The sequence below is a fragment of the Charadrius vociferus genome, unplaced genomic scaffold (genome assembly GCF_000708025.1).
Source record: "Charadrius vociferus isolate BGI_N301 unplaced genomic scaffold, ASM70802v2 scaffold174, whole genome shotgun sequence".
NCBI classification, from domain to species: Eukaryota; Metazoa; Chordata; class Aves; order Charadriiformes; family Charadriidae; genus Charadrius; species Charadrius vociferus.
Genome location: NW_009648441.1, coordinates 998,785 through 1,025,542, shown reverse-complemented (window position 1 = coordinate 1,025,542; position 26,758 = coordinate 998,785). Strand labels below are relative to the sequence as shown.

Genomic DNA, 26,758 nt, shown 5'->3' with positions numbered 1-26,758 from the left:
TGCAGCAGTCTGAGGTTACATTTGGACTATTATGCTTAACAACAACCAGTGACACGATGGCTAAATATTTGCTGCAAACTGCCTCAAAACAGTGATTATTTTTCCGCTCGGTTTGACAGAGGTGGAAAATTTTATGAATTATGAAATAAAAAAAAAGTGTGGAGAAATATGTCAAAACCTCTCAATTATATTGCGGCATGTCTGCCACAGGTCACACACTGTTTTTTCACACACTTCATAAATTTCATCTGCACAAACTGTGCCACCCATGTTCCAGTCAAAACTTCGCAAAAATTGCTCTCTCTCCAGGGGTCAAAGTACTTTGTGATACACTGGGACTAGGACAAAGGAGATGAGTTCGCACCTGGAATCGCAGAGCACCTATTGAGATCTCAGCCCACTCTTCTTCTTCAAAGGACTCTGGTGCACTAATGACAATGTTGGCACGGAAACGTCGGATTAATTCATCTATTTCCAATGGCTCTTCCAGTCTGTCTCACAGAGTTGACAGAGAAAAGAAAAAAAAATGGTTTATTAACTAGTTCTGCACTAAATATTTGTGCTGTAAGAATCTAGTGGCTAATATGATTCAGCAAATGTTTCTCCATGATAACCTGGACCAAGTTTTATTACAAAGGCTATGAAAATGGCACAAAGTATTTAACTATAATTTGTAAAACTTCAAATGTAATTTGCAATCCTTCCACAATAATTCGTAATCCTCTAGGTAGATTCTTCAGACATGTAACCTGGAACTGCGAAGTAGGTATGAAAGCATGTAGACAGGCAATTATGAACAATGCATTTGAGAAAATTCCTTATGAGTTATCATATGTAAGGCTAATGGTAATAAATGAAAAGATCTTTTGAGTTAGCAATCATTTGACTCATTGTTGTGGTTCAACCCCAGCAACTAGGACCACGCAGCCTCTCGCTCACTCCCTCTTCCCCCACAGAAGGGTTGGGAGAAGAGGGAGAAAAGGAGGGGAAAGGGAAAAAAACTTGTGGGTTGAGATGAAGTTTGACAGATCAGTAATGGAAAAGGAAAATAATAACAACAACAATAATAATGGCAAAAGACTATACAAGACACAAGTCACTCTCACCACCCTGTGAATTGGTTGCCCAGCCCGACCTGAGCAGAGATCGCGGATTCCCGTCTCCTCCCTGGTTAACCCCCATTTATACGGAGTATGAAGTCTACAGTATGGAATATTCCATTGCCCATTCTATTGTTCTGTCTATGCTTCTTCCCAGCTTCTATGGAAGCTGAAAAAAGTCTTTGACTAGTATAAACATCACCTAGCAACAACTAAACCAATATGCATTATTGACATTACTTTCATACCAAATCTGAAAACACAGCAACCAGTAGAAAGAAAATGAAGAAAAGATCTTTTGAGTTAGCAATCATTTGACTCATTGTTGTGGTTCAACCCCAGCAACTAGGACCACGCAGCCTCTCGCTCACTCCCTCTTCCCCCACAGAAGGGTTGGGAGAAGAGGGAGAAAAGGAGGGGAAAGGGAAAAAAAACTTGTGGGTTGAGATGAAGTTTGACAGATCAGTAATGGAAAAGGAAAAAAATAACAACAACAATAATAATGGCAAAAGACTATACAAGACACAAGTCACTCTCACCACCCTGTGAATTGGTTGCCCAGCCCGACCTGAGCAGAGATCGCGGATTCCCGTCTCCTCCCTGGTTAACCCCCATTTATACGGAGTATGAAGTCTACAGTACGGAATATTCCATTGCCCATTCTGTTGTTCTTTCTATGCTTCTTCCCAGCTTCTATGGAAGCTGAAAAAAGTCTTTGACTAGTATAAACATCACCTAGCAACAACTAAACCAATATGCATTATTGACATTACTTTCATACCAAATCTGAAAACACAGCAACCAGTAGAAAGAAAATGAACTCTATCTCAGCTGAAACCAGGACACTCATTAAATACTTGTAAAAAGAATGCAAAGAGAAACTTATTCTGCACATGCTGCAGTGGCAAAAGGGACAAAACCAGCAGACACTGAAGGTGAAAAAGGCCAGTAAAGGCATTTTACGAGAGAATGTATTCCTCATGTTATTATTATTTGCCTTTGGGATGCAGCAGATTGCACCAAATGATAGGTGTTTTGAAAAAAATTAATCTCTGTGTGGTGGTATCTCCACCTCTTTACAAGCATTTGAACTGCCAGAGTGTAGATTTGTGTCAGTGCAGAGAACATATATGAGGCAGACAGAGCAGCAGACTGCATACAAATATCAGAAATATGGCTGTACCTTTGAACTGTCATTCTTCACTTTCCTTCTAAAGGAGAACCTGACCAGTACCAGAAAAAAATACAGCGCTAAAATTTGCAAGGGAGTTCTCTCAGCACCATTGTTAGTGGGGAAGAGCATTTCTTTTTGCATTAGATATTATGAACAACTCTCGATACTCCATCAGCTGTGGTCTGCGATATGACTTCTTGCAGCAGAGGCAGAAACCTGCGTAAGTAGTGAAAAGAGAAGTTTCTGTCCTGGAAAAAAAAAAAGCTTTAAAAAAGTAAGGACATACAGTTTAAAATGTGTTTTAATTAAAATGAGGGAAAATATGCAAAATCAAAGCACAGGGAAAACTATTCACATCAAGCAGTCTTGGCAGAAGAGGTCTGTTAGGTGAAAAAAAGAGCTTGATTTTATTTAAAATAGTCTGGATGATGTTCTTTCACAGACAAGTGTGCAGCCCCGGGGTAGAAAGTGGGATGGGAAGCTGAAAGGCTACAGGTTTTCCCTTGAGATCCCGCAAGGAATCCCATGGCTGAGACACAATTCATAATGATTGCAGGAGACAGAAGCCAACAAAAAGTGTAAACTATGCTGATGCTCAGACAGACAGGGAGGAAAGTAGCAGTTAGTCATGAACAAGTTCAGTTATGCTCTTGTGCTTCTGAGCTTTGCTGTGGGGTCTTGGAGCTTGGATGCTGTGTAGCCTCTGGTTCTGAATGCATTTTGTGACATATCAGTGATTGCCACCCCAGCCAGTACCTGTGGGGGCATCAAAAGCCCCAGTAAACTCAGAGATGGGCTTGCAGTGTCTTGAGCCATCTGCTGAAAACTATTTCTAGTTTCTACTGTTTTATCCTCCAAGACTGCAATGCCCATACTCCCAGACTCTCTGCCTTCAAGCTGTTCAGGCTCACCTTCAAAATCTCTCTCCTGCACCCATCCTCAGCTCTCAGAACTGTTTCTCATTACTTGACAGCATGTATCTGAGTAAATGCCCATCATCTGCCACCCCCTCAAAACATGTATCAGCTGGATGGAGTGACAGGCACCTTCATCCTCCAAATCTCAACCAGGATCTATTGTGAAAATTAGATTTGCCAAAGCCAGCCTGGGTACTTTGGGCTTCTACAATCCAGGACGCATTACATATATTTGACAGGCAAACTTGAAATGAGTATTTGCATCTTCAGGGGCGTATTTCTAGCAAGAACATTGGAGCATAAGGCCAGACCATGAGGATTTTCATGGAGGTGACTTCTAAAGGCAATACCAGAGAGGTGGATGTCTCCATATACATATAGCTCTCCTACAGTACGTTACATTCTCATTTTTAATTAAATTGCTGTTTCTGTTTTAGATCACCTTACAAGAGCCAACTGCAAACTGGAAGATTAATTTATACTTACAGAAGATACAAAAAGTGAAATTATTAAAACTCAGTTGACGACTAAAATTGTTTTATAAATCTTAGCAGGTTTCCATCAAATAAAAACAAACCCACATCTCAAGAAGCTAAATAATACTTCTAAAAAAGAAAAAAGACCCATATGCACAGGTTCTTGAAAGTACATTGCACAGTTCAGTATTGGGAAAGTTAGTAACCATGCAAAATGATGATGCTGTACATCTACACTGAATTCATTTCCCCAGCACCCTGAGAAAGCACTGCACGGCAAAACAGGGAAGAGTTTTTTAACTTGCGCTGCAGAGTGGGAAGCAAGAGGCTTCTCAGGCATCATAGCAGCTCCAGTCACATCTGGAGATTGCTTTGAAGGAACGGAGATCACAAGCCTAGTTGTACTGGAAGATACTAGGCGCAAAATCGGTGGATCATCTGCATGTTTTACTAAAGTTCCCTGTCCTCCTTCATCCTCGCTTGCTTCTCCCTCTGGTGCCTTACTCCTCTTCTTTGCACTCAGATCCCATGTCTGGAAAGTTCCTCGCTGGGTCTCACAAGAAAAGCCCAGTCTGAGTAAGGGATGCCTTCAAGTGTTGTTCTCTCAAGGAGATGTAACCAAGCCAGTCAAGGCTCAAAAGAAGGCATCAACTATCACTGAGAAAGGGTAGTCAGAACAGCTGAGAGATAGACTGATTCAAACCTTTTCCAGGCATTTTTCCCAGAGGAGCACTACCATGATATGCCAAAATTGCCCAACTGTCTCCTCCTAAAGAAAGAAAACCCTCCGGCAATGCAAGCTCCAGTGGTCTGTAGTGATGCTTCATTCAGTCACTGGTTTTAAATCCTGAAGCTTTATCCGTAACCTCCTACAGATATATATATATATATATTCCTCCTCTACTCAAAACAGGAATTTCAATGCAGGGGGTGTGTTTGGTGGGTGACTAAGAGGAGAGAAGATGACTCCAGGCAGAGGCAGGGAAGTTTGGTGAGACAGGAAAAGGGGGCTCAGAGACAAATGCTGGGGCTGTGGGATGCAAAGCTATGATGGAGGCTTTGAGGGCAGATTTTTTGTGGAATTTGAACCTGTCCTACTTACAGTCAAGAAAGAGCAACTTTCTATTGTCAGCATATGAAAATTTAGTCGGTAATGGGCTCCTTACCTTTGAACTGTGGGCTGGCTCAGTGTTTCAGTTGCTGCTTATATCTCCCACTTTTGTACAAGCAAAGCCAAATTCAATTAAGAAATGAAATTAATTCAGTCCTGCAAGTAGTTTTAAAACATTTCTGTTGTGAATGTTTGCTATAAATCTTAATCCTTCCCATAGGAAAGAAATAATTCAGCAAGTAGCAAGATTTTGTATTTTCACCTGCCAGACTATTTATGTTGTAAAACCTTATTATTCTTGTTCTTCCCACAAATAGAAGTTGGCTGGTTTCCAATAGTCTTCTGCCACCAAATCATTTGACAAGAATTTTGTTTAAGTTTTCCTAAAGATGACTGGCAGTAAGATTATGTTCAAGCATTTTAACCAAATTTTCAGAAGTCATACAGGAATGAATAATTATACCAGTTTAGTGCCTATATATTTGTTGAACATTGAAAAGTAACTATCTTTAAATTTCCAGATAAAACAGTTATATCGGCACCTGGAATCCAAGACTGCTGAGAGGCATTTGGAGTCAGGAGGGTCTTACCTTGCAGAAATATGTTCTTTCAGCTGCAGAATGCTTGCTACATTTATCAGGAGGTATTGTGCTTCATTCACAAGAGAGAGTGAGATGTTTGTAGCAGATGTCAGACCTAAAAAAATGATCATTAAAAATCAGGAAGATAATACTAGTAATTTCACCTCATCTTTCCTTTGACCTCTTATTCCTTCTCATTAAAAATTATTCATTTGGCTCCAGACACTAAGGGAAGATTCCAAGAATGCCCTCAAACCTGTAAATGATAATGATGCAATTTAGAAACTGAGATAGAGCTGAGAATTTACCAAATTTGTAACACAATTTACAAGAGCAGTATCTATGGATTTTTGATGCTCATTCCATTTGATCCTTTTCATAATTAAATTTAGTCTAAGAATAAATTCTTTGTTTATATGATTCATGATGATTTTTCAAAATTATCATTGAGTTTCCAGACAAAATCATGGTCATGATGATAAAAAAAACCCAGACTGGTGTTATCTGTACATTTTCACCAAATGTAACAAGTAGAAGGGCAGCATAAACACAGTTTAGGTATAAGCGTACCCTTTGAAACCTACTAGATCAATACTGAATAATTATTTTACCCTTTATCAGGATAATTATATATTCAGTATGAAGCCCATGAGCCTGATGTTTACTAAGTGAGGAATCACAAATATTTTTAAGAATGACAGCATACCTTTTGTACTTTTCTGATGTGACGTGTTTTTCGTGTCTGAACTTTGTCTTATCAAGCGACACGGATGACCAAGAAACGACGAAAACCAGTCAGCAATTCTTTCTCCACAGTCATAAGTTTTTACCCTATTATGATAAAAGAGGGACATAGCAAAATTTGATTGCCCAAAAATTAATTTGCAAAACTGAAGACAATTACAAAGATGTTTTTTTCAGCTTCTTCCAATACAAAATACAGAATCTGTATTATCTGATGAGTGATAAAAGAGAGATGTGAAGCTCTGCATAATTTTATCTCCAAACTTCCTCAACTTTACTCTGTTAGTCTTGAAGTTAATATTTATGAGATCTAATTTAGTTTTATACAGAAAATTACTGTGGAATAAAGGATTAAGTAATTGTAATGCCCAAGACACCGACTGAAGTACTGTAACTGGTAGCCCATATTACTATACTACAATACAGTATTATGAAAAAGTTATTCTCTGGTCTGTGCTTTTTATTAAAACAAAGAGGATTCATCTGAGTTGAATTTAAGATTCCCCCACCATATGTAATTTTTAATGATCCCATCAGGTACAAGGATGTTAATTCCCTAATTTAATTCACGTTAATATGGGCACTCCACATTAAAACGTGGCTCCTCTAGCAGAGCCCAAGTATCTCTCTATCTAAAGATGGTTTCCATTACTAGTAAATTGTCTAGTGAGTTATGCAAGGCTGGCAATAGATTTGCCTTCTTTACCTGGATGTAATCTCTCCTAGAAGGATTTTGAGATCACCTCTCTTGGTTCAGGAAGGGCACAGATCGGACCACTGGGAAGTGATCCTATTTGCCATTAGATTCCTCAGCCCCGAATAATTTTAACTTCAATCTTAAATTAGTTATTTGGGTTCCCCAAACAGACAATGAAAGAGGTAAGTAGTTCCTATCTGTATTAGAGCTCAGGATGGGATGAATCTCACTCTACAAGCATTTAACTCTCTTTATTGACTACAAAAGGAGATTTGACGGACATTTAACTTTTAAATGGCATAAACAGATAAGAGTAATGCAAATTCTCATGCCTATCTAGGCGGGATTCTTGTAGTAAGGAAAATAAGATAGCAGTGGTCCTATGCTTCTCTTTTGTCCTATCCAGCCAAAGAAGCTGATCTGCATGGAGACTATCTGGTCTGTGAAACAAGAAAACAGCTCCTCACAGCAAAAGATGCTAAGCCCTAGGATTGAGAGAAGTGGCTTGGCTTTATGAAATGCTTTGTAGGTTCAGCTGAGTTACACAGGTAGAAAGCCAGGACAAGTGAAATCAAAGAGATTTTATAATCCTGCAGGGATCAGATAACTCTTCAGTGGTTGTTCTGAATTTTGATTATGGTGCAGCTCCGCACCCCTCTTCCCACTCTGAGACTGGACTGATGCCAACCACAGCTGCATCTAGCTAGTGATGTCCTAGAGCTGAAAGGAAACTCTGTTATTATGAGATGCAGACACTGTGGCAAAATCAAGGGCCAGAAGATGAGAATCCACATGAGATTCTATAATCTGAACCGAGCAGTTCTTTGGTCCTTGCCAGTCACTGTGATAGGGAGAAGGCTGATAATGAGAAGGCATGAATCTTCCATGGTAACAGTACAGGTGAAACAAATTCCCCAAATACCCAAATATTTTTTCCAAACAGAGGTGCTAGGGGCATTTAAATTCTCTCCTGAACCAATTACCTCCAGCAGCCTGCTGGGGCTTAATACTGTATAAATCAGGATCAAAGTTTTGCTCTCTTTTTTATTTGCTTACCATTTTGAGACACTGACTGAGTTAGAGATACACAGCATTCTTAGTATTTCATCAAATGTCATGGTGTAGTTTTTGTATTCCAAGACTCCTATATTTTTAAATTGCTTTCCCTTATCGTCAGACCATTTTCTGAGCAACTACTGTCATCTGTTCAAGGCCTTATTCAAAGTCCTTCTGGTGTAGCTCAATTCTCCTCATTTTCTGCTTATGTTTATTTTTGTTGAGTATTACTTTACATCTGTCAGCATTACATTTCATTTGGCACATGTCAGGCAGTTTATAAAGGAGGGCCTAGTTCTCTCAGATTTTACTTGCTGTTTGCCTTGAGTTCCCCACTCATCTTCTTACTATGTCATTTAGCTTCAGTGCATTACAGCTGGTCCCCTAGCTAGGCAATTTACAGAACAAGAAACAAGGACAGCTGAAGTCTGAATATTGATCCCAAGGGATATAATACATACATTTACGCCTAACAGGCTCAGTTCACCTTGTTTTTGACTTCGCCTTTGTCGTCTTCTACCACTTCCTTTGATATTGATACCCTTCCTTTGATCTCGTTGATATTGTGGTCTGTCAAAGAGGAGGCTGTGTCCCTGCCTATTTCGATAGAGTAGTAACCTTGAGCATTTAGGGTCTTCCACAACATCAATAACCTTAACATCTCTACCTTCTACTTGCATCTATCCACTGTTAGATATTATAGTAGAAAGGCACATCCCTCTGATGTGAGCAACACATGCTGATGGACAACCTCTGCTGAGATGAAGGCTAACACTGATGAATTGCTTTTCAAGGGAAACTTGGGCTCATTAAACTTTCTTGGCTGCTGTGAAATTAAACTTCCTCATGTGATTGCTTGCAGATTCTACATCATGTACTTTTCTCAGCTACCTCGGTGTAAATTCAGAGTAACCACCTAATCCAACAGAACTGGATGAAATCACAGCCTTAGAGAGCAGAATTAATAGGTGGAAAATGCCTTCAGTTGGAGTTTCTTTTGAATAAAAGCCTTTAAACAAAGACTTTTGATCCCACTGCTCACCTCAGAGACTTTGCAGAAAGATCCCAGACTACAAATCACCTCCTGTCCTACTGCAAAGCACTGTTTTGCTCCTATTTCCATTTTTTTGCTGCCAGAGGCTCCTCTCCTGGAACACAGCAACCTGGCATCAGTGCTGGTGGATCTCTGAGCAGTTTGGGACAACAAACTGAGTTGTCCACTCTGAGTGGACTACAATCAACATCGTCCACTCATTCTGCCTTATTTCCTGCCTTGTTTATTTGCTAATCACAGTCCACTGTGCAATTTGTCTTGCATCTCTCCTTTCTTTGTCATTCCATTCTTTTCTTCTACCTCAGAACTCTAAGCAGTTTCCCATGAAAATTTCCTATTTCATACATTAAAAATGACACAGTCGGTGACATGAAAGACAAACTACAATAAATAGCATGGCACCCAATTATATGCATACAGAAAGAAAGACAACCTAGGCTATTTTACAGCCTGTAATAGATGGGCTAACCATGGGGAGGCTGAGAATGAGTCAACACTAAGGGAAGTGGGACAGATGGTTAAAACAAATGACTCTTGGGTGAATTCCACTACCTGAGGAAAATACACTTCTAAGAAAAGGATCCTCTTTATCATCTGAATAGCTAGTAGAAAAGAAGAATATAATTTCCTGCATGACTCCATGGGGAAAATGGCCAGGTCTTCTGCTGGTTTGTTTATGTGTTACCCTCAGACAAGCAAACATAAAGGGTTATAAAGAATTAGTATACCTTGGTTAAAAGAAGATGTAAATCTCTAAGTGGCTCTTTCAGTTGGACTTACCAAGAGACTCGGTGAGAAGAAACATAGTAGATAACGCAAATGTACTTAGGAAGGCACTTGATACACTGCCACTCAGAAAACTTAATGAGACTGGGAAGTACTTAGAAAATATGATGGATAAACACTTAAGTTCACTGATAGGAAATTAATTTATGCATAATGTTATATTTCACAGAAGTGGTATGTCTCTTGATTAGAGTTAATGTTATTTCACATACTCACCTGCAGTCTTCCCAAGATTGTTAAGGGGACACTGATCAACATGGGTGGTCAAAACAAAATTAAAAAGGGTTGTAAATATGGAAAGCTGTTTATAACCTCAGTGGGTTCCAGCAATTTTGAATCTGCACAGCATGAAATGGGTGAAGTTGACAGCATCATTACTGTCAAATGAAGGCACTGAATTCTAGAGTCCTGCTGAGGGCCCCGGTTGGCATTTGGAAGTAACTGGAGATACCTTTCCCTTTTCTCATCCTTGCAGCAAGTAAAACAAAGATCTCTCTCATTCAAGTGAGTGCCAAGTCATCACCATCTCTTGTGCTGTCCTTCACCTCCATTTTAATTTTTATTATTTTTTAGTGTTTTCTACCAGACATGCTGGACATAACAAATTACCTGTCTAAATCTATCTTCTCCTGGTCCACAAAGTCATTCATTGATTTCCATCCCCCCTTGCCTTTTTTAAGGACTTCTGCCCCTGTGTGTCCATCCAATCATGTCCTGAGTGTCATTGCAGTGATTTTCAGCTTCAGTTCCTCTCTGGTCTCACTTACCTGTGTGAACAGACTTTACTCTCACAGATCACAGTCTCGTTTCCAGTACTTTCTTCTAGTGATACAGATATTGGGTCCATGCCTAAATGGGAAAAGAGCAAATCATATTTTAAAAAAAACCCTCATTTATGCAGAAACACAGGGTCATGAAAAGAGTTCTTATTTTTGCATCTGTTCACAATCACAGCAGCCTCCCAAATAGCATGTAACAAAAATCCTCTTTCTTTTTGCTAGAATTATATTCTTTGCCTGCAGGTGGCTCCAAATGATAATGCAAAGAGCAAAGGCTGCATATGACCTTGGTACCCAAACCACATTACGGAATATACAATTTCAGCTTTGAGTAACTTCATTCTCTGTGTATCTCGGGCAACAAAACTGGCACAGAATTACTGCTTCGGTCATGGTTTCTGTTGAAAGGATGAGTTTATCACTGTTGTGCCTCCTCTAGCAAATCAGGAGATAAGGTTAATCATTGTTGGGTCGGGTTTTTTGGAATGGTGGGATGGAGTGATCAGAAAGTTGAAAGATGGAGATGGCAGAGGGGGAGAGAAAAAATAAGCACAGACTGTTCAAGGAAAGAAATACATGTCGTAAAACTACAATAATTTAAAGATAAAATGTATGGAAACCACTAATGAGAAAATCATTCCCATCTATCCATCTCTAAGTTTAAATCAGATGAGGAATCCCTGGTAGTGACCTATGTTAACAGTTTCTTCTATGGTTTTCTTATCTTGAACAGAAAGAGCCACAGAGATGGAAAGGCTACTGTGGCTTACCAGAACTAAAAGAAAAGCTGTACTATTTTCCTTTCTGTTAATTGAAAGCAATAATCTGAAACAATGAAGAAAGGGTTTTACTGCAAGGCTGCAGTGAAGACAACTCTTTTCCATTATACTGCAACATAAACCAGGAAAGACTGATCTCCTGTACCCCAGCTTTATATAAGCATGTTTCAATTCCACTCATTACTTCCCATTTATGTTATTGTAGTACAAATAAGAATCAAGCTCGACCAGCTCTGTGATATGGTGAAATCAAATTGGTTTATTCTCTTTTGAAGAATAATGAAATGTAGTACAGATTCACTATATCCCAACTATCAGCTCTGTTCCACACAAGTTGCCAATACAGAAAGACATCTACTCGTTTTTTAGCTAATGATGTTAGTATACTTCAGAAGCGAAGACAGAGGAGGAAAAGCTAGGTTCACTTAGGAAAATAAAACATGTAAGTAATAAATGCACCGAACCTGCTTGCAAAAACATGAAAAAGAAGCCAATGTTATCATCTTATAAACTAGAACTAATGCTTTTGTATGTTGAAAAAATTACATGTATTAGCATCATTCCTTCTGGAAAAGAAGAGTTTGTAAGGTTTAATCCTGTATGCATCCTTAGCTATTATATCTTTTAAAAATATTTTCTAAGCAAAGCATACTCACAAAATTTCTTAACGTAGAGTCTCAGGGCTTTATAAAGCCCTGCTTTTATACACCAGCAAGTATATCACACTTTTATTGAACAGTACACATTTTACAGTGATGTTTAGGTCAGTTAAACATTGTTAATTACAATTTTATTCTATCTTAAGGCCAAAAAATAAAGCAGAATATTGCCATTTACTAAAATGTAAAAGCTGTCATTCTCCATGGTCATTTGCTTGATAATAAAATTCACAGATGTGCACACAGTATTAATATAAAAAAAATCGTTCTTGTCTTTATAGCTCCTATTTTCAGTCAATGAGAAAAATTAGAGGTCTGTTATTTCAATAGACTGAAATATAAACTATTCATGTATATTCTTTCGTCAGTGTATGCACTTAATTCCCATTATTTTTATTGGCAGTAACACATAACTATTTGAAGGCACAATAAACTCCATAAAGTATAATTAGTTGCTCAGTTTTGCTAGCATCTTTCTCCTCTGATATTTTAAAGTGCCTTCACAACACTCAAAATTTCTCCCTCTGTGCACTGGTAAACTAATGCCCAACTTGCCAGAGTAATGCTGATTGTTAGCTAAAATGGAAAGACAGAAATTAGTCTTCTACAGAAATGTATTCTCAGCTAAATTCTGTTTGGCTTACTTTTATGTTGTTCAGGAACAAGCCCAGTGTAGTCTGTGCCCCCATATATTTCATGGAGCAGGACAACAAGATTTCCCTTGATTCCCACTCGAGTAATATGGCTTCTAGAAATAAAGGCACTTGCTCCTGCCCACCTTTAAGTTGCTGGGAGCCGAACCATTAACTGCTTCAGTCAAGATAGAAGCAAGAAGTTATCTTTCTCCACAGGGGCTTATTTAAAGTTACACCGAATTTCTCAAAGCGGGTCCTGTGATAGCAAGGGTTAGTTATACTCTTCATGTTAAAAATAATAGGAAATGCCTGTTAACAACCACATAGCCTAAGAAAATAATTCTGACAAAATTCAGAAATGCAGTTTCTCAAAAATAAAATATCTCTCCCTCTACTGAAGTAAAATACAGCCAGTGAGAGACCAAGCACAAACCCTTCCTCTCCCTCTGCTCTCTCCACCTTCCTCAGGGATCAGGGGAACACCTGGAGCTCCCCAGCTGCCATGCAAGCCAACTGATTTTGCAGGCATGCCAGGGCAAGATCCTAAGCCTTCAAGCACTTTTGGCCTTGTCTAGAGCCCCGCTCTGATGTCCTCACTGCCCACAGTGGTGGCAGGATTGCACAGCTGGGTCAGTCAGACAGCGGGTCTGCCCATCCAAGACAGGCTATGGAGACACCCAACCCGCAGGGGTTAAAGAAAGAACATGGAACAGCATCTCAGCACACGGAGGATTCAGCAAAAGGTATTAAAGTAGTTACTGTCACACTAAATCATGCTGACAATTTTATTTTGTTGGACAGAGAAGACAGAGAATATTAAACCATATTGAAATGAAATAGCCATAAACAAATTTTCCACTAATGAAAAGTTCTAGAGGGAGAGGAAAGTGCGTGCCTGGAGGGGGAGAGAGAACAGACTCATTATGTTTTAAAAGTGGCACAGATAAAGTCTTCACCATTATCAGTGCAACTGCAAAATGTTCTTTAAGAATGCTGTATACTTCAGCTATGTGGGATTCGCCCCACTTGGCTTTAGGCACTTACCAGAGGCACCTAATCCAGCAGCATGGTTGCCTTAGGCTCTCTCTATTGGAGAGAGACACCTCCAAGACAGCAAAGCACAATCTATATGGAGATCGTTGCCACAGCCTGCTCTCACAGTGAGGAAAGCGCAGATGGTAGCAGAGAAACTGGTAGAGAAAGCAGAGTAATTACAGCCTCCTCACAGAGGAGCAGGGGGAAGGCAGCTAACTTGGCCCCAGTTGTCACCCAGTCAGCTGGGAGCTGCTGGGTTTTCACGTTCACTGGAGTGGGGGGATTCAGTAAATGTGCAGCTCAAAGGTTTTGTCTCTTTTTTCCACCACTGGTGCATCCCTCACCCACTTCTCATGACCAGCTATGTCCCCATTACACTGAGAAGAACAGAGAAACTCTGCACGGGGACTGTGAGGGCAGGGTGAGGAGAGAGGGAGTTGGAGGGAACAAAACTCATCTTGGAAAGATGCATGCTACTGTAGGTGAGGAAAGGCAGTTCAGGTGGGAGGCATCCGGTGGGAGAAAGAAACCCACAAAGCAACAAAGCTGGAGGAGACCTGGAGGTGGCTGCAGTCAGCAGGCTAAGCGCTACAAATCTAAAGTACCATTAGCCACACACATAGGCCAGTGAAGGCTCTGGGTTGCACAACAGCCAGCCTGGCCCAGCAGCGGGCTACTGCTCCTCACCGCACTGATCGCCGCTTCAGCTACACACGTGGCACTCAGCTTCAGGTCCTACGTTAGCAACAATCTACAGACAGGCTGGAGAGAGGGGTGACAAAAGCAACAGTGATTAACAGGGGACTTCCAAGGAAAGGGTCAACAAATTAAATAAAAATTGTCTGCCGTGAAATGATTTTAGTGGGAGATTTAACAATGACCCATGTATGTGAAGGGATAAAAGAAAAAAATTAAAAATTAATACAAACAAATCATGCATTTAGACTGAAGGTAAGATGAAAGAAAGCAGAATAAATATTGGAACAACTTCCTACAGATTTATCTGCTTAGTCTTACCCTTCCAGTTCGTATGTGTTCCCATCACTGTGCTACCTTGTGAGCAGTAACCTCTGGAATAGTCTCCCCAAGCAAATGAGAGCCATTATCTCCCAGTCAAGCATTAAAAAAAATACCACAGGTTGCAAGTGCACTACAAGAGTGAAAAATAGTGGGACTATTATAAAAAGAGGGCCCAGACCACCTAATGGGCTAAGATTATTGGTATCTAGAGTACAAAGAATAAAATGACTCTACTGTTACATATTGGCTGTACCAAAGCAGACTATAAATAAATGCCAACCATGATTCTGTTAGAGCACACTGGAGATATGATCAATCACTTTTGGGCAGAAAAGTGATCCACAGACTTGGTCAATCACTTCTGGGTGGAAATGGTTCTTGCTTTCATACAAAGCAAGGTGAATGACAGTGAAAACTCCAAAAATGACACAAAGTAAAATGTAGGATTGAAAGGTGAATTTCACCCTGGCACTAACTTTGGCAAGAGACTGTAAATCTCAGTGAGAAATGGGTGCCTTGACTGTCGTTTTTGTCTGAGAAAACTTCTTCCAGACTCTCTGAAGTATGTCAGGGCAGGTATTATCGACAGGCAAACATACTAAAGGATATGCACTTGTCTGAACAATGTGGTACTAGCAAGGAAAAAAATGAAGAACAAACTCAGAAGAGCGGAATGAAGCAATCATAAGGCCCAACAGAGCTGAACCTCTGAAAATGTGAAGGATAAATGGAGAAGGTTTGGACAAGACTTCACACTGTGTCTGCAAGCAAGAGGTACGGGCAGAAAGGGAGAGAGATGGAAAGGAACTGAATTACTGGAAATAATTAGTTCTGAAGCACTTGGTAATTTAAATGTTGTGCGAGAAGGCTGTCTATGCAACTGTACTGAAGAAATTTCAGGTGTAAAGTGCTCCACATAGCACTGAAATGAATTAACAATACCTTTTCAAAGAAAGGTTATAGAGGGAAGAGTGGAAAATAGCCGTGTCTGTACCAGTGAGCCAGTCTGGAATCCCTAAGAATAGACTAGATTGTGTTTGGTATCTGAAACACACACAAAAAATCGCACAAGACTAGTGGAAGTACCCAAATGCACATTTGACAAACCTATTCTAGACAAAAGAAATAAACTGGTCAGACTTAATTTTATGGAGAGTGCTCAGACAGCTGGAGAGGACAACTGCAATGGACAAACAGAAAGGAGACTGGAGTTACAGATCCACTCATATAGATTTCTAGTAAAGGGTGAAAAATCTGAATATAGAATCCCTTGTTTTGCTCTAACTGCTGAAAATGTGGGCACATATATTATTAATGTTTAAGACACACAGGCTAAGTAAATGTTAGACCCCAGGGAAATGATGAACACCATTGAGCCACATGCAAACTTGGCATTAATCATGACTTTTGAGGAACACAAACCTGTTTCCGCATTCAGTCCTAATAGCACTGTTAGCAAAATAAATAATTTGCACCCCCAAGTAGCAAAGGCTTTTCTGTAATACTTTCCGTAATTTTTTTCTTTTTTTTTTTCCTCTCAGCCAGCAGAGAATAAAAAGGGTTTTGATGAATCCAAAGAAGCCCAAACATCATGAAATATTTGCCCGCTAGTGCAAGTATTTAAATGAGCTAAATAATGTCTGGTCCTTAGTTTAATTCATATTAATTTCCACTGAAGACTCTACCCCTCTGGTCTCACAGCTGGAAGGAGGAGGAGAGCTGTAAGATGGGAAAGTCTTCGGCCAAGGCATTTGATGTCAGACTCCTGTTCCTTTACCTTTGCAGCAGTAACAGTCCCTTCAGGCTTCATGATGTGGAGAGATGCTCTAGTCAGTAAATTTCCACATCTGTCAGTTCATTACTCCTTCCTGGAGCATCCACTTTATGACTGCACATAGAGAGTCACTGTCTACTCTCTGCCCATCCCAACAGCAAGCTAGGGAACTACCCAGGGCTGTACATCACAGCCTGGGCTTTCTTTGGCCACAGCTGGTAGCAGAATTTGTCCCTGAAGTCAGTAAGCATACACACCATTCGGCAGCTTGGGGGGTGCACACAGGTGTCTCTGCCTAGAAGTCTGATGCCAATAATGAAGGGGAGAAAAGGATATTGTTTACTAACCTTCTGCCCGAATGACCATAATTTTTTGCTTCAGATCAATTGAAGGATTTACAAGACACAACCTCGGCTCCTGCTTCTGGGTCATGCAGACTCCATTCTGGTTTACAACCATCCAGTTTCGGTCATACAGCAAACCCTGGTTTCCTACTGGCCATTCTGTAACCTGGGAAAGCACCATGACAAAAACGTTAGCTGCATTAATAGATTCATGCTGAAAAGAAAAGAGAGTGAAAAGAAACCATTAATGAAATACTTTGAAATCGGGAAAACTTGTGCAAGCCAATGTCAGCCTTTAATAAGAGAGGCCTTAATTGCAAATCAAAGGTAAAGATATCACTGCACAAAGTTGACAAAACAAAATGGAGTTACTACAATTTGTTACATATTATCATACACTTTGATCTAACAGAGCTATAAGAATAGATTAAACAATCTCTGACACACTCTGAAAACTGTTTTCAGTTTTATACTCATCCATTTTTAGGATAACTCCCCCCAACAATTTTAACTTACAAAGCATGGACATTTCACGGGACTTGTATGAATTAAGGCAAAACCAAACAAATAAAAAACAAGAAAAATATGAAATTCAAAATTCTGAAAACCCTTATTTTTCATAAAATTGGAATCACTTTATCAGTGATCCATTTGAGAAAACCTTCACCACTGAGGCTTCTGGTTTAGCTAGGAACATGATAGTTTCTCCAGATCCCCTTACAACAAAACACATTGTCTCCTCTACTATCTGTTCTTCCATTACTTCTGTAACACTCTTTACACCCAATAGCCTATACAAGCATATTGTCCTTGCTTTCATGTACGTTTTTCTGGTGAAAAGAACATCTGTTACTGATGCTACACAGATGGTAATCTTGAAATCCAAAAAAGAGAGCAATTTTAGTAATGCCTTTGGGTGATATTAATAACTGCTTTCTCCTTCAGAATGTTAAAATATTAGTACTATTCTTCTAACATAAAGTTGGGCATTTAAACATATTGCTTCAGCTCATGCATGCTTTCTAGTCACAGTTGAATATGGAGAAAAGTTAACTACAGCTGAACTTTGCTGAATTCTTATACAGAAGCTTAGCAGTGCTCACATGAATTAACTGGCAAAAGACTTGAGCAAAAAGTCTTGAGAAAAAGACATGTCAGGCACAGCCTGATGCTCTGAGGAAAAGCATGGCTGGAAGCACTGGTTAGATTAATTAAACATCACATTTTTATTTAGCATGTGCTCTATCCAAAACCCCACAGAATCCCCAACATCCCATTCTTATAAACTTTTCCAGGCTTTATAGGAGCCTGTAGCAGTAGCTTGACACTGATGGCCGGACTAGAGAAAGCTGAGGGCAGGCACTCTGGAACTGAAAATTTAAGCCATTAGAGCTGAGCTCTAAATAATTTGGCCACAGTGCTATTACTGGTATTGAATACAGACAATACACGGAAAAATTTTAAAGAGAAGAAATCTATTTAATCAACCTACTTGATTTATAATATTTTTTGGCAGTTTTTTAGGTGAGCGTGGATGAAAAAATCAGTCAAAAATTGAAACTGTAGGTCTGACAGTGTCATCTGAAACCACATTGTCCAAGCGCCTCAAACTGTCAGCACCTAAATGATGCGAACCCTTGCCGTGTCTTTTTAGGAGAGGAATCATAGCCCAAAACTGCAGTATCAGCTGAAGAACAGACTTTTGTCCTTGCTGGAAATTATTCTTTGGAGAGGCCAGTACTTTTTTGTTATCTATCCTGTATAATTAGATTACAAAATGCATTTGGAACAGCTGGTGATCATCTGAGAACCGCAAGAATTTCCTGCTAACAAATCTCCCTTCCAAAACAGAAGTTCACTAATCTGTAATACATCCTCCCACGGATCCAACAGATCTTTACAGGATTTGCAAGATATAAAGACCAGAATAAACTAAAAGAGCAGGAAAATAGAAAAAGAGCACAAAGACAGTGATTCCTAGCTTCCAACCGTAACATTCAGTTGTTTTGGTTCCACTTCAGGTCGGCAATCTTATTCAGGAAACAGCTTAAGTGTTTGCTTACCCTTCACTGAAGGCAAGAGGTTTTATGAGCAAAACAAAGCATTCTCTCTTTAATCAGTGCTTCAGCTAATTCTTACATGCTGATAGGCATTGTGGGGAAAGCCCAGCTAACTAGGTAGCAGTTATTTGGAAACAATCAACACCTTCCATTCAAAATAGCCCTGGTAGGTCCAAAATAACAGCAAGTAATCCCGTGCTACGCTCTGAGATGCAACACACAACTACAGGTCCTCAGCCCATTTTCCCACCTTTCTCTGAGTATTTGCTGCTGTAACAAGAACCATAAGTAGACATGCCCAGCAGTGAGTCCTGTCCTCTCATGGATGTCCCCCGTACACTGTCAGATGCCCTATTCCCCCTCTACTTTTCAACTTACTGCATTTCATATGTTGCTAGGACCCCAATAAATAAAGTTGCAGCAATAAAATAACTGCCTACCCTGCCTTAGACAGAGAGTCACCGACGATCATGAAACAGTCAGAGTTGGTTTGTTGCTCATACTGATACTGGTCTCCAGCATGGAAGAACATGTACATTCCTATTCTTAGTACTTCGGCTTGCAACCTGTGCAGACTGTCTCCCACCATTATTTCAAAAGAGGCTGAAAGGATTGTTAAAAGATTACAAGAAACTGAATTAGAGCAGTTCAAGCAAAGTGCCTGCTCTGCTTTCATCTGAGACATGAGAAGAGTGGTTCAATTCGGCTCCCTCAGGTTGTGCCTGAGACGTCTGCCCAAGGCTAGCAGATATGACGCAGGCTGTAAAGATGACCCACATCCTGGCAGACCAACAGCAGGAGGTCAGGGAGGGCACTCAAATGTCACTAAATACCTATATTAAGGCAACCAATACAGTGAGGTAAAGCAACCAATGAAGTTTACTGCGAAGTAAAATAACACAGGTTAGCATACATTGCAGTGAGCAATACTGTGTTACATAGCTTCTAACTTGATTCCCTGAAGTTGTCTGGCCATCTCCGACTACAGAGAAAAATTAAAGGGGGAGGACAGAAAGAAAGCCAGGACGGCATGATTTTACTGATAAATGCTAGCATACACCTTCATTCCCTGCATGGCAGGCGGGCTAATCACCCAACATATGGTCTTCTCTATCTGTCACAAGCAAGGATTGTTGCATAGTACAGACAGTACATGGTATCATCCTATCTGCTTTCACCCACTTTTCTTCTTGTAATGTAAAAATATCCATTGTAAAAACATGGGGGTTTGTTGGTTTTTTTTTTTCAGAATTTTCTTTAAAACATTTCAGGCTGCATTTCTGCACAGTTCACAGTAATGTCATCATAAAGGCTAACACAATTTTAAAACACATTAAAGAAATCACTGAATAGGTTTTAAATTATGCAAGTTTAAAAATGTTAGTGGTCTACATATAATTTATCCACTGATCACTAGGAATTTGCATTGTATTTTAAATTAAAAGCTAATTTTTCTTCTGTGTTGAGATGCAATTTTTATACTCTGAAACCTACTGCAAGAATAATAAAGTTATTAATGTTTAAAGTCCTAACCTTTTTCACTGGGCACATTGCATTATGTAATTATGCAAAATTAATTGACATGAGAGATGTTCATGTTTAAAAATGCATGTTTAAAACACATTTTTATGTTGGAAAAGAAGAAAAGAAGTGGTCTGGGATAGAGGTTACTCCTCTTCCCTGCTTCTCCCCATTTAAAAAAACAACTGCAGGGAAAAGAAAGCGTATATAAGAAGTTGAGCTAGAATATTCTGCCCTCCGCTTCTTGCGCCATGTGTGCTAAAACCATGGAATGACACTGAACAGAGACCTTCCCATGGCCAGGGACACTTTCTAAAATGCTGTAGGAACTAACCGACCTGAAGTGAGCTGATGATCATGCCATGCTTCATCCTCCCAGCTGCCAAAGCACTCTGCACTCTCATTTCCCTGGAGGTCAAGCACCTCCCATACTAAAACACTTAGAATAGAACAGAGAAATCAGAGTTTAGGAGAGGAGATTATGTGACTCTAAAGAGGAGATCAAACAGCTGTGAGTTCGTACTCACATCCTCATTGAGTTTGTCCTCCTGACGCTAATCAGGTCATCTCTCCTGCAACCGATAAGTCAGTGGGCAGATTTCACTGGCAGATGGGCTGGTTCCTGCACGCACAGTTATTTGGAATTTTCCACTGCACATATTATTTTAGGCAAAGGCAAGTCATCATGTACTTACAAGAAAGCCTATTTACTACACATGCTAAAGGCCTGACCTCCCATAGCAGCTGGAGGGCTGCATTTGAACTTACCAATCTATAAGATTCTGATCTGAAGTATCCAAGTATCACAAGATGAGTGAATTTATTGCTGCCCAATATCTGAGCCACTTTCACCTTTCACATCAGCTAGCTTAGAGCTACCCTATAACTGATAAAAATGGAGATGAATTTTTTAATTGGGAAAATACTTTATAAATTTCCAACAACTCCAAAGCAACTAACGGTACTTTAGATTTAAAACATGAAACTGATTTTCAAGTCTTGGTTACTAACCAAAGACCAAGAAAACTACAAGCTACATATTTATTACTTCACAAGTTTATGAGTTTCTTAAAGTAAGGAGATAACATAATTTTAAGTGTGTAGTCTGTATGACAAAGACTGCTAAGAGAATGGCAAAGGAATAATTTTCTTTAGGATTCAGCCTTTTCATGATAAAGCCTGGAGATGCTGGTATAATCAATATTTTAGAAGGTAAAATGATTTTCAAGATTTGATTCCATTTAACTGTGGTAAGGTTTCTCTAACACATCTTGCTTCAAACTCCAGTGCATGTGGGATGGGTTATTTTCCCCTTTCAAGGTGATACAGGCTGAAGTTGCAGTAATGACATACATAGATTTCTGGAGGGTGGTGCACTCTGCAGTTAGCAATGGTATGGGTTCTGGCAGAGATGGCTTCCTATTCCTATTTCTACTCTTACCCATCGGGAAGAGACCAAGCCACTGCTTGATTTAGAACAGGATTAACTGGGTTTTAAAGCTCATTACAAATGGTGGGCTGTAAGTTGGCATTTTTGCCTCTTCTACAGGCAATGAGATCGACAGATCTTTCACAGGCTGGTTATAAATGTACAACAGGTCTAGAAGTGCCACTCGGACTGTTGGGAAGAAAAAAATGAAGAATGCCTGGTGGACAGGAAGAAGATCACAAAAGCAAACATGTTTACTTCAGGGATTTACTTAAATACAGAAAATTGTACTTATGTATCTTCTATGAATTAAGCGGAAATGCACAAAAAATGCTCTTTGAGAAGAGCAGAAGAACTAAATGCTATTTATAGTGAACTTCCGGTCCCTTCCAATACTATATACTAAATCCAGTATATATTTAATTGTATATTACTCTTTGGCAATGCAGGCTCTGACAGTGCTTAGCTTACCAGGTTCTAATGTGTCTGACACTTTGTATTCAAAAAAATTGTTTTGCAGTTTTAATATCTATTTTTAAACTATTCAAATGGGCTAGTGTTAGACATGTAATCCGAGTTGCCTTGGATTCCTCTTGTAGTCAATGGAAAGAGACAGAAATATACAGGAACAATTCATTTTTCCTACTGCAGATACCTGTTTGTCCTGGTTTGAGGTAAAACAGAAACCACTTTCTGTTCAGTAATTTTACTTTTTAGCTAAGCCTCTTCTAACTAACTGAACTCTCTGAAATTAACGGCACATTTTTGAGCCTGTAGTCCACTCCCAGAGTGATAAGACCTGATAATTTATAATTTATGCCAAGGCATGGTATGCAGAGAGGCTCTTGCTTATACTTATTGCTGTAACACCCAAGGGTCCCACCTGCGGGGAGGAGCGGACAGGACAGGGGACCCAAAACTGACCAACAGGGTATTCCATCCCATCTGCCTCATGCTCAGTATAAAAGCTGAGGGATCAAAGGGTCAGCTCTCTTTCTTCAATGGCTGACGTCTGAGGAGGACGCTGTCTGTTCATCTGCCTTTGATCCCGATCTGTGCGTTCCTGAACCCAGATCTGGAATCCAGTTCCTGTCCACTGCTGAGTCCAGTATGGGACTTTCCCAGCACCTGCCAGTGACACAATCATCATCCTGGGAGCTTGATACAGGTTTTATATATATTTCATTTTTAAATTATTATTATTTTATCAGTTTATTAATATTTTCATTACATTAGTTAAGGTTTTTTCCAAACTTAGAAGCCTCTTCTTGGAGAGAGAGGTGGGGGAGACCATCTGTCGTTCATTTTAGTGGCCAGTCCGGCCCAAACCACAACACTATTATATGATAAAATAAATTAGCAGGTATCCATCTCTTACTGCTTACAGAATAATATCTAACTTTAGAGGGGTCAGTTGAGGTAAGATGAATACTGCTTTTACACTGGGCTTATTAACACATGCCTGTCACAAGAAGTATGCATGAGGCATAGGGATTTTCCCCCTCCATATAAAATTGCAGTTCTGTCTGCCAGGGAGTACCAGTTTTGTATGAATTTATCACCTAGAGTAATTTCCCCTCACAGAGCTTGAAGAGAAGAAACCTGGCTCAGCTCGTGGGGAAACATAAGCTTTCTTTCATGCTTAGGTACGTATTACCTGCTCCTGGGCACAATCACTTCAAAGCTTTCCTAGAACTGAATGTTGTGGTATGTATCTCACAACAGCAGCCTGCACATTAAAAATAGAATTTAACCCCAAAGGGGCCTAAATACTGCTACAACATATTTCAGCAGCTTCTGTAGTGGGCTTCTGTAATACAGCTATAGTAACTGCAACACTTTAACAAAGGTTAAAATCTTTTCACATGAAATGTGGGATTACTTTGATTTTCTAAACAGTTTGATTTAGTGGGAGGTTAATAAGGGGTGGAAATTGTTTGTTCGGGTCTCATTTAATGCTCAAGATTGTGCCTCTGAACTAAAGACATCATAAGCCAAACCAAATTTAAAAATATAGATGTTCTGTTGATCATTTAACAGTGTTTGCCTTAATTCCCCAGCCTCTTTAATTCTTCCCCCCCTAAGGGGGGAATAAAATCATGATCAAATCAGCTGAGAAGCCGTATTTTAAATGCAGGTGATTTGTCACTGGATTTGACCCCAATTTTCACTCAGATGTGAGACAATGATATACACCAGCAAGTTTTCATAGGGAAAGTTATACCGTTATTGACACTCATTAAATCACTTCCCAGTATGGTACTAAGCAGAGTCACATTCTAGGTCATGTGTGGGCCATACACCTATTTCATCATGCATTATTTAAAAAAAAAAGTCACAGCTAAGGTGACGATATTATTAACTTGGTAAAAAAGCAATTAAAATCTTCAAAGAGTGAACTTTCAAATAGTGCAGCAACACTTAAATGTCATATTTCTGTTGCAAATGTATTTTTAATGATAACATTTCTTTGTAATGTAAATCAGCCTCCTCTCAATTATAACATGTTAATCAAGTTATTTCTCAATTGCTGCCTACCCATCAATGCCTAGAAGTCCATCACATGTCATTCTGTAAAAGCATACTAATTACTTGATTATTTTTTAGTCAAGTTTTGCAAATCCAACTATTTTCTTCAAGACTGCACATAAGACTGCATATTATGTGCAGATTTGTTTGTTGGTAGAGGAGAGGAGAGCAGAAGACACATTTGCATGCTGTAACTTCAGCCTAATTGAAAATCCTTCAAAGTACCTTACCATGGAGGACTTGATCCTAGAAATTGGAGAAAAGGAAAAATGGGTACCCATATACAGCTTCCTAATATCTCATGCACATTCTATTCCTGGTTGACATATCCGACAGGGGCAAGAAAAACACAAGGTTGAGATGAATATTTAAGAATGATTCAAAGCATATACCTCAAATGCAGAGCAGGATTTGATTGGGTAGAGGTAAATGTTGGTGACAGTGATGGGCTTGCCACCTCTTCTACATGTTGGTACTGCAGTCTCAGAAACAGCTGCCCTTATGCTTTCTGCCTCAGCGTCCGGTGGCTGCCAGTTGACAGTCGTCTTTGTCACAGATGAATTATTCCTGAGTTCTCTGTCCAAGATGTGTGGTATTGGAGACAATTTATCTGCACTGTTAAAGGAAGCGTGGTCATCCGGGACAGACTCTGTTGCCAACTTTATAACAGAGGACTGGAAGGGAATCTCAGTGTCCAACTTGGAGAGTCTGGTGGCTATGATGAATTTCAAAAAAGTCTGTGCATCTTCAAAAGAAGACATGTAGCCAAAGGATATTCTCACAGAACCAGTGGGACGTCCATCAATTAGGTCTATATCATCTCCACAGACATGGCCAGTCTAGTTTGAAATAGAAAGAAAATGAGAGAGCTATTACGACAGACTTTGCTTTATTTCCCTCTAGTTTTACTTAGTTATTCACAAGTCTCTAAATTCTACCCTGAAAAACTGTTTTCAAAAATACGAAGTTAACTCATGAATACAAAGAGAAAATGTAGAAAAAACCCCCAACTATCTTATTACTTACTCAAGATGGGAAGAAGATTGTTTTGAGATGCTTGTCCTATTCTACCCTAAAGCAACAGAGACTTCTCAAAAACATGTCAAGAATCAGAAGAAGATTTTATGTCCCAGGATGGCCTGTTAGTTAGGGCAGTCTCCAGGTATATTCCAGTCTCATCTGCATATTTCACCGGGATTCAAACTGGGATATGACATTCAGATAAGTGAACGCACCATGAGACTTCTGATTTTTCTGGGGCAGTTTTCTTGATATTTGCTGTCAAAACAGTTTCATTTTATACTATCAGTGGCTTATTCATGGCTTGTGTTAAATAGTCCAATGGACAGCTATAAAGCTGAGAACTGGTCTGGGATATTAGCAAAGCAGAGACTTGATTCCAGAGCTCCACCACCCAAAGTGACTTCCCTCGTCACTGGGATATGCAGTCTCTGTCTTGTCTCTATGTCTTGCTGATCCAGTCAACACATCGAGGGAGGTGATTCTACCCCTCTACTCCACTCTGGTGAGACCCCACCTGGAATACTGTGTCCAGCTCTGGAGCCCTCAACATAAGAACAACATGGACCTGTTAGAGTGGGTCCAGAGGAGGGCCATAAAGATGATCACAAGGCTGGAGCACCTCTCCTATGAAGACAGGCTGGGAGAGTTGGGGCCTTCCACCCTAACCTATTCTATCTTTCTATGATTGTTTTCAGGATGGAGGGAAGTAGCCTTCCTTCCCCCTAGCACTTCCTCCTTTGAAGAGCATAGGTTGCCACTCATGAAAAACCTTGTTGAAAAAGGCTTCAAATACCCTAATATGTGGCCTCCACATAGATAGCCCTCCATCTGATATGTCTTTCATACAGTACTCTCTGGAAAACTCTCCCTTAGAGTAGAAGTTTCTCCTTCAGCAAGTGGGTCAGTGAACACTGCCACTTATCTCTAGTGAGATAAGTTAGAGACCCTCTTTGCTCATCCATCTAACATTAGCTCACCAATGGACACAGATTTAGTCCTAAGTCAGCATCCTTATTCCTGTAAGTGCAGTAGTTTTGTTTTTTCTTTTCTCAGAATTTCATTTATTTACGCATTTCTGCTACATAAAAATGGCAGTGTGAATAGATTATTTACATGAGGGCTTTTTAAAGTAAGACATGTCGCAGTTCAATGAACACAAATGCCATTTGGGCAAGGAGAAAAAAACAAACCCTCTATGTCAAAGCATGCAATACAGTAGTAACTATTTTAATGCAGTTTGATATAGTTTTACTCCTTGACAATAGAGCAGAAGCAACATTTGCAAAATTAGGTTGCATCTGTTAATATACATGTAACTCTTCTGCCAAGTATTGATTGATTAACTGAGGAGAGAGGTTCCTGCTGTGTAAATAAGTGAGTTCCTACCTAACATCCTAAGAAAACTAACCACATTTCTCCAGGGACCCTTGAGGACAGGAAGTTCTCCCTCACAAGCAGTTTGATCACAGAAAACT

The 26,758-nt window shown here is 39.7% G+C and overlaps 1 protein-coding gene across 1 annotated transcript in view; it reads right to left on the bottom strand.

Annotated features, from left to right (window-relative positions):
• Positions 1 to 26,758, bottom strand: part of MOCOS (molybdenum cofactor sulfurase) — a 201,295-nt gene that overhangs the window by 9,486 nt on the left and 165,051 nt on the right. Inside the window, exons 8-13 of the mRNA XM_009885451.1 lie at positions 24,653 to 25,099; positions 16,725 to 16,887; positions 10,464 to 10,545; positions 6,066 to 6,190; positions 5,369 to 5,474; positions 365 to 491 (exon numbers count right to left, since the gene is read on the bottom strand). Coding sequence (XP_009883753.1) covers positions 365 to 491; positions 5,369 to 5,474; positions 6,066 to 6,190; positions 10,464 to 10,545; positions 16,725 to 16,887; positions 24,653 to 25,099 — 1,050 coding nt within the window. The remainder of the gene's footprint in view (positions 1 to 364; positions 492 to 5,368; positions 5,475 to 6,065; positions 6,191 to 10,463; positions 10,546 to 16,724; positions 16,888 to 24,652; positions 25,100 to 26,758) is intronic.